Source organism: Abramis brama (genome assembly GCF_963993115.1).
Source record: "Abramis brama genome assembly, chromosome: 21".
In the NCBI taxonomy this organism is placed as follows: domain Eukaryota; kingdom Metazoa; phylum Chordata; class Actinopteri; order Cypriniformes; family Leuciscidae; genus Abramis; species Abramis brama.
The window spans coordinates 14,259,859-14,274,550 of record NC_139983.1 but is presented as its reverse complement, the minus strand read 5'-3'; the positions used below and the strand labels follow the sequence as shown (position 1 = coordinate 14,274,550).

Below are 14,692 nucleotides of genomic sequence, written 5' to 3'. Positions count from 1 at the left end.
CGGAGATGAAAAAGGTATGTAGGCTATGGACTTATCTAATGGGGGATATAGTGAATAAGCCAAAGTCCCAAAAAGTCGAAGTGTTCCTTTAACTATGCATTGGAGGCAGGGTTCGAATTATGATTTCATCTTTGTGGGGGTCTCTTTAAAAAAAGAAGAAAAAAAGTAGCCTATGAGCAGGCGCGGTAGCTTAATAATGTAATATAAAAATATAAAAAAAATTAAATATAATACAAATTTAATAAAAAAGCGTTGGTAACACAATTCAATTTAAATAGTATATTTGGTTTAATTTGTCGTTTATTTCGACCGTGTACTTAAGCGGTCCAGTGGTAGAATATTTGCTAAACGCGTCAGCGGTTATGGGTTCGAATCCTAAGTTTTTTTTTTTTTTTTTCATCAAATCCGATTATGTTTATAAGTGGTTCTATATCAGGCAGAGACACGTTTGTGTGCAGTTTGTTTTGTAATTTTACTGGAACGAATAGAGAGTCTCCACAACGGATTGAAGCGCGCCCGAGTGAAGACAAACAAACACAGTATCCGCGCCAATGATCGCAGCGGCACTTTTATCACTTGATTTAAGCATAAGGATGTACCGTAGTGTGATGACGATCCGAGATTCCGCGAGATCCATGTGTTTGGCATCTTGTCCTATCTTTTAAGTCATGCTACAGTAGTCTGAAGGAAAAAGTGCTTTATTTGTAATTTAAAATAATTGTGCTGATGATTTTTAGAGACCCCCACAGGTGTATGATTTTACTGCTTTCATGGGAGCTCATCCTCTCTCTATGGGAGCTCAGCTCCCACTGGCTCCCACGTAATTCGAACCATGATTGGAGGGTTATATTAATAATTGTATTGTTGAGAAGGTCGATGAAAAGCTTCAGCTCCAGACAAAGATTTACAGGTCACAGTGTAAACGTTATAGTTTGGTGCTATTTCGCTTCAAAAGCTCGCTTTATACGCGCGTCCTATTCGCTTTGTACGCGCGAATGGATTCAAAAAGTTCAGGCGTCGAACTAGACGCAATACGCGCGAATTTGACGCTTTATTCGCGTTTGGTGTGAACGCAGCATAATGAACAGGCTGCGACGTCAAGATTGCAATGCTGTAATGTGTGTGTGTGTCAGAGAGAGAGAGAGGCGTGGGCGCGATCGAACAGTGGAAACAAAAACATACTCCATTTTGTTAAGATAGAAGCTAGGCTAACGTTACGTTAGAGATGTTAAAGATAACGTTCAAATACGTTGTTGACTTACCTTAGAACAGATGTAGACATCCTTGTTTAATTTATCCACGTTTAGTTGGTGTTGTGGTCTAAGTTACCGCATAACTTCTCACCGCATCGCTTCTCGGCCTTTTGGCTAAGATCAAGTGTAGTATCTGTTCTTATCAGTTTAATATCTGATACGTGCCCTACCCGGGCACCATATATATTATATTATAACTTAATCCAGAGCAGACACTTATCTCGGTTGAGATGTGGCTTGGGAAAGGGTAAAAAATACACACCGTAGCCCAGCCTCTCAGGATACCTAGTGTTGGAGTTGCATGTACCCCATGCACACCGTTTGACCATTTTAAACTTAAAATGACAAGAAAAAACATATAAAAACGAATGAAAACTGACTAACTGCAATGCATTTCAATGGATGTGGAAGCAGAGAATGTCCGAGTGTATTGGGTTAGCTATGCGCACTGTGATTGGCTCATCGCGTTTGGGGGCGTGGCTTAGCCATAGGTCAATTGTACACTCGCATATCCGTGAAATAAGTCAAACAGCAGCACATAGTTATCAAGGTCTGATTATCTGGTTCAGGTGTGTTTAATTGGGGTTGGAGCTAAACTCTGCAGGACAGTGGCCCTCCAGGACTGAGTTTGGACACCCCATGGCTTAGATAATAGCATAGCATAGGCTACAGCTAACGTTATCCGATGATCGTGCTATGAGCTTTACCTAATTTAAAATACATTAAATACACGAATGACTCGTTATAACGTAGTACAAACGTCTTCTATAATAAAGTTTTGTATGATTTGTAACCAGGCACTAAAGCGATTACCCATAAAATGTGCTTTGAACCAATCGGATTGCTTGGGTCCTAAGCCCAGACTCATCACACCAAAGTGACTGGATTATTCACCACACCTGAACGACAACAATGACATGACGTCACGTGTAATACCCTCACAAGTAACATGCACCAACCACATTTATAGTCCTCATAACTAGAACTAAATCACTATCCAGCCGAGCGTTAATAGGCGAGGCGAATACCTACTGCTACAATTAGATATTTGAGTAAGTTGAAACCCAATATTTGCGTTTAAAAATTCGGCAATTTCTATCAAACAAATCCTGTTGTCACTGGCGCACAATGAATTATGGGGTAGGCAAGACTGCGAAGGATTCATCTGTTGTATCCTTCATTTTATGGAAACGAAGGACGTATATGGAGGCCGCATTTGAAGGAACCTTCGAATTGGGACAGACTTCGTCGTGCAGTGGTGACGCAATCGGCCTTTGAATGCGGCCTTCGCAGCTTCAGACAACTTAATCCAGATATTTTAATCAAATCCACAAATTCATTTTAAGAACCAAATCAGAGATCAGTTATCACAATTAGAAGACGTAAACGATTAGAAGACACAATTGTTACATCCAGAGACGTTGCGGGTTATCGACTTTTTTTTTCTTTTTCTTTTTTTTTCTCAGATGTATTAAGCGAGGTACGAGGAATGGACCCCAGTTATCACAGTTCTTTGACAACAATAATACAAACTTGTAAAAAGTCGATAACTCACCGCAACGTCTCTGGATGCAACGCATGCCTTTTACTCATTCATGAAAACCTGACTTATTAAACTCATTAAATTGCATTTAGAGATAATCTGACTGAAAGCTTTCAATAAATGAATTGCCCGTGATCATCATTTGCTCAATTAATTGATCGTGTAATTGCTTTTTTATCAATGAATCTATTAATGCTACTAATCAAATGAACCTGTTTTTAAGACAATACAATATTAAATTAATTCGATCCACGTGTTTTTAAACGATTTTTTTGAATCATACATCAAATGCATTTATTTATAGGCTAATACACTGCTGACTGGAATACAGCAATGATGAACAAAGGAATAATTCTTGACTACATAAATCATCCAGTCTAACGCCACCGTTGCATATTTCCCATCTAATACATTTCTTTGCATTCCTGCATTAGCATGTATTAACTGCACATGCACGCGCTTGCACACGCACACACTCTAAATCTATAATTGCATGCATGCATATGAACAGCAGGGACACTGGAAAGGTATCTGGGCGCATGTGGGGAAGGCGACATTATTCTACATCACATCACACGGCGTTACATGGCGTCTTTCCCAGCGACGCACTTGCTCGCATTCTCCGTTTCTGACCCATAGGATCGAACGTGTTTTGTCTTGCACGCGTTGATTTGAGTCTGTCATCATTGCGGACACATTGCAATATGCAGTGATTCACTGACGCGAAGGCTATGGGTTCAGGTGCATCGTATCCAAATATTGCCTTCATCGGAGATTTTTCAGCACCATTCCGATATGCGAAGCGCGTGGGATGTAAATAAAAGAAGCGCATGATGTGGCTTTCCCTCGAGGATGATTGCTGATGGAGAGGTGAGACAAACGATTTTTACCGATATGAAGGTTACCTGTATGCTTTGCATATATTGCACGACACGAGTAGATGCTTTAAATATCACACACTGCGTGCACCATCATTTTTTCATTCATCTCTTTGGGGATTATGAATTATAATAATTAAACAAGGCACGAGCGCAGGGACATTCATGCTCATGGGATGCTTCATGCGTCCTTTTTGGATGCGGTTTTGCTTAAAATAGACAAAGAACTCGAGAGGCTAGAGAGAGAGAGCGTGTCACATTTAAAGAATAGCCATATTTCGTGTAGTAATATGTCAGATGTGACAGTCTGCTTTAAGATGACCTTCAGCATCACTGGTGAATAAAGCACATCACCTTGCACGGTAACACATTCATTTATGTTGTTATGGACAGCAGAAGCACGATTTTAGATCAGTGTTCATTAAATAGCCTGTATAACATCATGTCACTGATGGGATAGACACGAATTCCCAAAGCCTACTAAATAAACTACACTAAAGCTTTATATTTAATGGTTTTGCATCATCTTTTCATCTTCATGTCCTTCATCCACATTTTCTATTTATTAGACGTGAACACTAAAACCAACTATACCAGCGTGCAACTCCGTGTCCCAAATACATCACAATACATTTAAAACGAATGCCTTTCTTTTTCAAAGACTCCCAGAGAGACACAAACATGCAACCTCGTTTCTCTATCTGTTTACTTTAACAGGATCATGCAGCATATGTGTATTGTTGGTATGTAAAAAAATGTAAATGTGTAATAGTTAGGAGTTAGGAAACAGGATATGCCAGACACTTTGTTATTTAAAATCCGCCCAAGGGTCTTTAAACAGCTGATTATTGCCCAATGTTTCTTAACCTTTAGAAATATGTCATGCATTAGCAATAATTACATTCTGTTATGAACTGGATGTGACACGTGTATAATCTCCCTGTAGCCTTATATGTCCTGCTTATTTACAGAGAGCTTTTGCTGTGATATAATATGATTGAGTCACAAATGCACTGATAAACCTTTTAAACAGTTATTATGTCCACATGTGGTTTTATGGTAAATGGACATTGCGGAGATGAATCGAAGCTCATTTCTCAACCGCAGTATACAGTGTAGTGTAAAACGTCCATGTAAAACCCCACAGCTGAAATGCATTGACTAGAAATAGGTGTGTTAGATATAGGAAATATCAACACGAACTGGACACTGACATAAGAATCCAAAATAATTTTATTATATACAGAAAATGTTATTTTCATTGTTAATAGTCTAAGTTAATAGTCAGATATGTGACTCATCAGTTCGTTCATTGATTTCTTTAATTATGTTAGAGATTTTAAAAAGATCTGACACTAGTTAAATAGAACAGGATGTTATTAAGTGGAAGTGTGAAGATTTGTTTAATGGCAGATTTCACGGCCCTTGTGAAATTACAGCTAATTGAGTGTTCATTGAAGTTTACTGACTAAGTTAATTGAATGTTAATTCGCTTAATTGTGTATTCTGATACTACTGGTTTTTAATACCCTTGAGTTGAAGACGTTGGTTAATTTTTGAAGAATGTGCAAAAAATGTACTGGGCAGTTATAAGGAACACCTTTAGCAGTATGGGAATGTAGGAAATTGGAAATAAGTAAAAAAAAAAAAAAAGAATAATTATGGAGTCTGTATACAGAAAAAACAAAATCTAGTGTTTCCAGATTATTTTGTTAGCTTATTTTAACATCCTGATACTGTCAATATTTTGTGTAAATAGGCCTTTTGGTTCTATTATCTCTTGACATCCTGAAGATGGCAGTGTTCCCATGTGTAAAACTCATTTTCTGAATGTTCCTTTTTAATGATCCAGAATTATTTTTGAGGATTGGATTGGTACAGGGCCACAGTACCACCTGCATTTTGAACAGTGGTCAATAAATATGGAGTTTCCTATGACGAATTCTTAAACTTCCACATTTGGTTCCCCCAATATAAAATGTTTGGTTACACCATTTTTATACAAAGTGTTTTGATTATAAAAACTCCAGTGTTAAATGAACTCTCCTGGGAGTTTATTTGACGCCAGACTCAATAGTGTTAAAGTGTTAAAATATGAGTGTTGAATGAACACTGAAGAGTGTTTAAGTTAATGAGCTAATTAAGTGATCAATAATTGTCAATCATCACTAAATTAAAGACACCTGATGTTAACAAGCAGAATCACCAAAGGAGAAAAGCTAATTTAAGTCACCATTATGGTGGTCAGTGTTTGCTTTAGTTGGGCTCTTGACCCATAAACTGTTAACATTATATTTTGTTTGGCTGTTGTAACTGAGTTTAACTGCCAGATGAACAAAGAGATAAGGTGATCAGGCTGTGTTGGTGATGTTTTGATGTTATCATCATTTGACCTGATTCACTAAACTCATTTAGAGAGTTATGTTTACCTTGTTGATTACAGCAGCCCTGTGATTCTACAGCATACGATTTTTAGCATTTTCTATATAATCCAAAATATTTCTTAAAAGTTGTTCTGAAGATTTTATTTAGACACACAGACTAATCAGCTTGTGAATCTCAACAATGGTGACAATAATAAAGCATGTTGCAGTGCATTCTGGGTGCCACCAATCAAAACTCATTCATGGCTCCCATTATGCATTGCGGTATGAATAAATTATGATCTGAATTGTCTTAGCAATTTCCTTTTCCTAATTGAATATTTTGTTTGTCACCATTGTTGAGATTCATACACTGATTCTTGATGTCTGTGTGTGCCTAAAAATTCTGGATCTATATGCTGTAGAATCAATGTGATTCTATAATCAAGAATATAAATCTAAGTCAGAGATTAGGCTCTAAACGTTCTCAGACCCATACGTTTCTCTGTACCGTTTTCATTACGGCATCTATCCACATTAAGCACTTGCAGCCTCTTCATCCTTCTCATTTTGTGAGATTTGTAAAATGTCCCCCGACTGAAAACTGTTTTTAAAGGGGTGGTTGAATATGATTTCACTTTTCTTACTTTAGTTAGTGTGTAATGTTGCTGTTTGAGCATAAACAACATCTGCAAAGTGACACCACTCATAAGTTCAAAGCAAAGGGAGATATTTGCTTTTAAAGAAATTACTTTTTAAGCACTACAACAAACGGCTGGTAGGAACTACACGAGCTTCCTCCCGGGTTACTGACATCACCAACCCTAAAATTTACATAAACCCTGCCCCCGGGACACGATTTATAGATTATCCAGATAGAATATGCTAATCAATGACTAGAAGATAACTACACATACTTTATGCTACATAATTTCACCTACTAACCATTCAGAAATGTTGTCTACATGTTGTCACTTCTTCTTGAGTCTCTCCATCTTCCTGACTTCGGTTTGAACATAAAAGGCTAAAAGTTTTCCCAGGAGAGTTAATTTAACCTGGGAGCTATATGTAATCCATTTTCTGTCTTTTTCCCCTCATGAGAAGACCTATGGTTTTAAGACTGACAGTCTTCTGGTAGTAAAAAGAAGAGCCTGGAACATAATATAACAACAATCATTTTACCTACTGGATATCAGCAAATCTGTCAGGTGATTTTTAAGATTATTTACTTTGAATATATATTTTTCAGTGCTTGTAATTAGCTGACTTTGTCATGATGGTATATATTAATTATATTTTTTCTTTCCAGCGTAATTAACTATTTCATGAACTATTATGGAACTGTTCCGTAAGTCTTAAAGTGGATCCCCAGACATTCTACTGCCTATAAATTAATCTGATATCAGTAAACCAGACAGTATTTTAATATCTGAAGTGTCCTTGTACAGTTTTACAATGCAAATGTCCTTATGCATCCTTGCTTATTTAGTCGAGGATGTTTCTTGCTTATGAATTAGGTTAATCTTCATTACAGTAGCATACATATGATCAGCTGACAGACAAGGCACAACATATGTATTGCAAATGTCAAAGTTCTCGTTCTGAAATATGAATAGATTTAAATGCTTTTTTTAAGTATGCACAAATGAATTCACTTTGTACAGTCATTCAGTGTAGTTATGTAATTGTTATGTGTTAGATAATATTTTTATTAGTAGGCTACAGTAACTTACTATACATGATATTTTTGCATTTTGTAAAGAGTTAACATGCAGCATGTATTGAAAGCAGTTAATATAACAATGCAAATCAATATGTATAAAAACACTTAATTCCTATGCAAACTGACTTAGTAGTAAAAAGCCAGAAAATTTAGTATATATAATATAATATAATATAATATTAATAATAGCTTCACATTATTCATAGAAATAACACTGTCTGTTTCCAAGCATTTATACTGTTGCTCTGAGCAAGATAATGCATGGTATAGGACCTTGAATTATAATGCAATATATTAATATTTATATATTGTGCATTATTATTCACATACAGAAATAGGATATATATTTTTTTGTTACCAATCACCTGTTTTGGCAGGATGCAGTAGTCAAACCAATCATGCAAAGTAATAGTTAATTTACAGAAATATATCCTATCCTGTCGGACTAATGCTTTGCATGCGGGGTCACTTCAGGTCAAAGACTTGTCTGTCAGTGGTGGACAGAAATACTAATATGGCCGGTGGAACACTACCGGTTGCTGACAGTTTAGAGTTAGAAAATATATAACAGCAGTCTCAGGATATTAAAATGTATTAATTTAGCTCAAGAGGGCACAATGCAGTTCATTAACACTTTATTTGTCTGATAGAATGTGCTGAATCTTAAAGAAATGACTTTAAAATCAAACTGGAGTAGACTGCTGTCTCATATAATGACTCATAACCTTTTTTTTTTGCCTTTCCACCATTATCCGTTTCCTGTTTAAAGGCCAGAGTATGCCATCTACACCAACTTACAGAATCCTACGACCCCTCCTGCTTAGTATCTTTTTATTGGGATGCTTTGTGACTCTGTTTTTAATGTACATCAAACCATCTACGAGCTGGTTGTCAGGCCCCGTAGAGTCGGAAACATCCACAGCTCGAGTCAAAAGCCTCCTTTCCAGCAGAAGTGATCAGAACCAGACCACCATCCTGGTCTGGCTTTGGCCTTTTGGAGAAACCTACGACCTGAACGTCTGCAGCTCATTGTTCAGTATCGATGGATGCTTCATCACCGCCGACCGAAACCTTTACAACAAATCCGACGCCGTCGTCATACATCACAGGGACATCACCAGCGACCTCTCCAACATGCCGCCGGCGTATCGGCCCACGTTGCAGAGATGGATTTGGATGAACTTCGAGTCACCGTCTCATTCATCTCAGTTACCTGGAATTGAAAACTTGTTTAATATAACTCTAAACTATCGGCAGGATGCCGATATAGAAGTGCCTTATGGATCGATTGTTGCAGCCCAAGGAGAGGAGGACTTTGTGCCGCCAAGCAAGAACAAGCTCATTTGTTGGATCGTCAGCAATTGGAACCCAGATCACGTCAGAGTGAAATACTACAATGAATTGTACAAGCACATTGAGGTTCATGCATACGGACAGGCTTTTGGTGAGTACATTTCCGACCAGGACTATTTTCCCACAATTGCCAGCTGTAAATTTTACTTGGCATTCGAGAACTCGATTCACAAAGACTACATCACTGAGAAATTGTACAACCCACTTTCCGTCGGCACCGTACCTGTGGTGCTCGGGCCACCAAGGGAGAACTATCAGAACTTCGTGCAGGGAAACGCTTTCATCCACGTCGACGACTTTCCGTCTCCGAAGGAGCTGGCTGATTACCTCCTGTTTCTTGACAAAAACGAGGAGCTTTACCTGAAGTACTTTGACTGGCGTAAACACTTTAAGGTGAAAAAGGCATACTTCTGGGCCGAACACACGTGTCTGGCCTGCGATTACGTCAGAAGGCACAATGAGTACAAGGCAATTAACAATCTTGACAAATGGTATTGGGGTTAATCCGCACCTAAACCACTGGACCAGCTTAATGAAAGTTGCTTGACAATAAGAGCTTTGTGTAACTTAATTCAAATGAGGGTCTGTTGTGAGCAATTACAGACTTTTATTTTTGTAAAATGTCCCAAAGTAGTTGTACATTTACTTTGTGTTCAGTTTAATGTGTTTATTAACCTGGATGCAAATCATGGATTTTCAGAGTTTAATGAGTACATATTTATTAGGAAAGCAGATTTTGACCAAAATTCATAAAATGCATTTGAATGGATAGTTCACCCAAAATTGATGCAAATCGTGCATTTTAGAGTTGAATAAGTTAGTATTTATTTGAAAAGAAACATATTTATTCACTTGTCGTTCCAAACTTGTATGACTTTCTCTCTTCACAAAAGAAGATTACATAAGTGATATTTGGATGCAAATCATGCATTTTAGTGTTTAATAAATACGTTTATTTAGAAAGCTAATTTTGACCAAAATGCACTTAAAGGGATAGTTCACTCAAACATGATGCAAATCGTGCATTTTATAGTTGAATAATTACTTATTTATGTGAAAAGAAACATTTATGTAGACCAAACTGCACAAAATCCATTTAAATGTCATCATTTACTCACTCTATTGTTGTTCCAAACCTGTATGACTTTCTTTTTAATGTGGAACACATAAGAAGATATTTTGTTTTTGAGTGTTTTTGCCTGTACATTGAAAGTCAATGGGGTCCAAAACAACACACTAAAGTTATTTTTCCAAAGTATCTTCTGTTGTGTTGATGATGGAATTTTCATTTTTAAGTGAACTATCCCTTTAAAATTTCGCTGTTTTCATACATGACATCAAAAAGGAAATCTGTTTATTTAATGAGAGCGGAGCACTTTCTGAAACTGAGATTTTTATGCTTCTTTTATATCATTGGTTATTGTGTAAATGTTAGTGCTAGAGACATCTATGCAGTGTTTACAGAACTTATGTTGTGCAAAATGTCTATGTACTGTAAATGTAATGCGTATAGTATGTGTTTTAAGACAACCTGCCTTTCATTTCCATGGTTTTGGACGTTGTTTTGCGCACTCATATTTTACATGCTATGTTGGACACCATAGTGACCATCATGCACTTGCTACTGAAAAACAAACATGCCAGGAGTGCGTTATTGCTGATAATGTCTTACTGTACTGAATAACTGCTGATTATATCACTGTTAAGTAGCTTACATGGCTTCGATATGTGATACTGTTATGTATCAATGTGTACTGTAAAGTTTTGTTTTTGAAATATTTCAATGTTACTTTTGTTTAAAAGTGAAGTGCTGAATTGAGAGCTGGAGGCTAATATACATAAAGTCATGTGTGGGTGGTGCCATATTCAAAGAAATGAGAAGACCTTTTTCCAAGTGTTGCCAAATGGGTAGACGCACTTGATGTACGAGACAAACAAAATCATAATGTGAGAAGCATAATGACTCATTTTTCTAATTTTTCTGCTTTAGCTGTAAGCTTAGAGGATTTGTTCGCTGCCAAAGTTTTCTTTCTCAAAAGAGATGCTTATGATCTTTTATCTCTGGGATTCAAGTCATCACATTTCTCAGATCGGCTTTCATTTCTTGGTGAAGGACTGTTTTTGATGTGCTTACATGCATGTCAGTCTAATATTAGATGAGGGTAAAAGAACTCTATTATTGATCAATGAGAACATTTTCAACTGTGGGTCACAGACTGTGCTGCTTATACTGTCACCGCAAAAACAAATCATGTACTCCAATGCTATTTTGTCTTATTTTCTAGTAAAATAAAATCTAAACCTGCTTAAAACTAAATTTCTCTGAGAGAAATATTTAATTTACTGGTTTTATGTTTAACTAGATCGCAAAATTCTGACATGATAGGATGAATTTTTCGATGAACGATCCCTTAAAACATAATCCTCACAAAATAATGTTTGACTTATTCACTTTTTTTTTTTTTTTGGTGAGCTATCCATTTAAAACAAGAAACAAACAATGTGCCAAAATATTTCCCCCCCCTCATTTTAACTATAAACTTCCAAAGAAAAAAATCCAAATGGGTTAAAAAAAAGTACATTTATTTTCATGTACACATTTGGCAGATGCTTTTATCGAAAGCATTGTATACGTTTTATCCCAGGTATCGAACCCCTGGCCTTGGTGTTGCAAGTGCCATGTTTCACTGTTTGAGCTTCTGGAATGCATTTGGCAGTTAATAAACTATTATATATTCTGTGAAAACTTATCTTACACAATTTTGACTCGAGCTAATTTATCTTGTTTTAAGGATTTTTACTGGGAAATAAGACAAAGAGTGGTTAGGAAATTGATTTTTGAACTGCTTATATGAAAAAGCACACTTTAATAGATATAAAAGGATACCTAGTTACTCACACATTTTGAATCACTTACATTCTTGTTGTTTTGATGTCTGAAGCACACATGGTTGTGGGTTATTGTTGCTGTTGTGTTGCAGTTTGTGTCCAATTGAACAAGAACAGTAACAGCATCATCAAATATTTCATGCCTGGTTTTTTAACTTTTGTATTCATGAAGTATGATCAGTTTTTGTTTGTTTAAACAAAAAAAAGTGTGCTATTCTAACAATGTCCATCTGTATATTACTCAAATGTGCACACTTCAATGAGCCGGACTTTTTTTATATGAACTCTGAGGAAAACTGAGATGATGTGTAGTAACCAAGACAACATTACACATCTCAGATCAACGTTTGTCAAAGATAATTGGTTTGCCGTGAATGCTCTTTATGCATTGTAAATAGCCGGATTGTTGGACGATCTCAAACCTGTAGCGAATGCCTGAGGATGAAGCGCTGAAATGAGACAGACAAAGTAAGCTCTTTCTGAGCCTTTGCATCGAGGAAGAAAAGTCTCCTGCTGAAGACAAAGATGACAGTGTTATGGAGAGGCCATTTTCTGTCTCTAAAGCGGTTTTCACATTGAACATCCGTATCGTTTTTTGGGGGGGGATTAGGAACTAGTCCTTTGAACACTGTTGGACTGGAAAACTTTAGCTAAAAGTTTCTCTCATTCTCAAGTGTGTGATTTATTGAAACGATGACAGTGCAGAGATGTATGTGACTAAAAATGTGAAATGTGAAATAAGAAAGCAATGTTTATGGTTTCATCATGGTGTACAAAGTGAATCAGAGATTGCTTATTTTAGTTACTTACTGACCATAATTACTGACTTGTATTGATTTGTGGTCTCTCTCTCTCTCTCTCTCTCTCTCTCTCTCTCTCTCCACCTCTGTATCTTTATCTCCCGTGCACAAGTGCTGGCTGTGAGCTCTTGGTACCCTTTAAAACAGCCTTTGCATTATGAGTGTGTTAGCGGTGTCTGACTCATAGCTCCGGCTGACTCACACATGTAGGCTGGTCTCACTGACGCCGGCATGGAGTATGATATCTCCTCTATGCATTATGGACTCGAATGCGAAATGACCCACATTCCTATTGTGCTGAGGAACTCGAAGGTGTATAGAACTGTTCTTTGCAATGTTAATTGCCAAAACATTGTTATTTGCCAAATGATTTACTGTAGATGTCTGTTAGTAAAATAAAGAGACGGAAATAAAATTAAGTTCACAGAGCATTTAGCTTCCCATTCTGATTTCAAGCGTGAAAAAAATTATACAAATAGTTCAACCAAAAATTATTTACTCACCCATATATTGTTGAAAACAATTGTTGTATGCCTTATGTTTTTCCAAAAAGTTCATTGTGACCACATTTGTCAAGATAACAAACAATAAAATATCATAAAGGTAGTCTGATCTGATGGCTTATAAAGTGACATATAGTCACTTTACTGTGATATAGTTCACTATTATGATAAATTTGGGTGAGGAGCAGACCAGAATGAAGTTGTTATTCTCTGATAATCTTTCAGCTGAAGATCAAGAATCTGTGTATAAAACTGAAAATTAAGTCACAAGTTAATTTGCCTATACACAGTTGTAATCAAAATTATTCAACCCCCATTGCAAATCAGGTTTATTGGCAAAATTTATGGACTTTCAGCTGTTTGCAATGAATAAATCAAACAAAAGTAATTAAAATAGCTCAACAACAAAGGTTTCCCCAAATTCAACTGAATATTAAACTTTTAATGACTTATGCAGTCTAAAAATTATTCAACCCTTAATGTCAAGCATCTTGCAGAAGAATGCTTGGGATCATTGTCCTGTTGGAAGGTCCAATTACGCTCAAGCTTTAGCTTCCTCGCTGAAGGCATTACGTTTTCTCTTAGGATTTCCTGATAGTTCAATGAATCCATCTTGCCTTCCACACGCTGCAGGTTTCCAGTGCCAGAGGATGCAAAGCAGCCCCAGAGCATCACAGAGCACCACCATGCTTACCTGTAGACACAGTGTTCTTTTCAGCATATGCTTCATTCTTCTTCCTCCAGACATACCGCTGATCCACAGGGCCAAAAAGTTTCATATGTTTCATATGCACAACTTGAGTTTTGTCTGTGTTTGAAGACATATCAGGGTGTTTGCGAATGAACTCAGATACAACAGATGAACAACAGATATCCTATGCTCAGGGAGTAGGGAGCAGTGAACACTGCGTAGGGATCGGGACAAACCTGAGTTCTCTTCTAATGAGCTGATGATATAAATCAGGTATGTCAGAAAAGAGAGACATACAATCTGTGCAGAGCGGGAAGGTGCGAGGACTGGAATTGGGAACCACTGGACTAGGAGATAAAGGATCAAACTGAGATATGGAAAGGGAGAGCTCCCACTGTACCCAAACAAAGGGCTCACACTGCGATTTGAACGGTAGAACCCACACTGCATTTCGAACAGGGGAGCTCATGATATATATAAGAAAAGAAAACTCACTGGAGTCGAACGGAGGGCCCACACTGTGATTCGAACAAGAGAGCCTGGGCTGCATCTAGATGTAGGGTTCTGGGAGAAACAACTTGCAATATTGATTTCATGGATAGGGCGTGAAGATGACTAACAGTGGCTGGTCTACTAGAATAATAGATATGAATAGGGAGGAACTGGGGTCGGGTTGGAGTCTTCGTACAAAATATT

The 14,692-nt window shown here is 37.1% G+C and overlaps 1 protein-coding gene across 2 annotated transcripts; it reads left to right on the top strand.

Moving 5' to 3' along the window:
* The first annotated feature begins 3,286 nt into the window (after nucleotides 1-3,286).
* fut9a (fucosyltransferase 9a) lies at nucleotides 3,287-13,231 on the top strand. 2 transcript variants are annotated; one of them, XM_084097817.1, is made up of 4 exons: nucleotides 3,287-3,666; nucleotides 7,142-7,245; nucleotides 7,347-7,385; nucleotides 8,530-13,231. In XM_084097817.1, the coding sequence occupies exons 3-4, from the start codon at nucleotides 7,373-7,375 to the stop codon at nucleotides 9,615-9,617; spliced, it is 1,101 nt and encodes a 366-aa protein (XP_083953943.1). In that variant the 5' UTR covers nucleotides 3,287-3,666; nucleotides 7,142-7,245; nucleotides 7,347-7,372; the 3' UTR covers nucleotides 9,618-13,231. The 2 variants fall into 2 exon arrangements, with proteins under 2 accessions (XP_083953943.1, XP_083953944.1); XM_084097818.1 differs by lacking the exon at nucleotides 7,347-7,385.
* The last annotated feature ends 1,461 nt before the right edge of the window (nucleotides 13,232-14,692 follow it).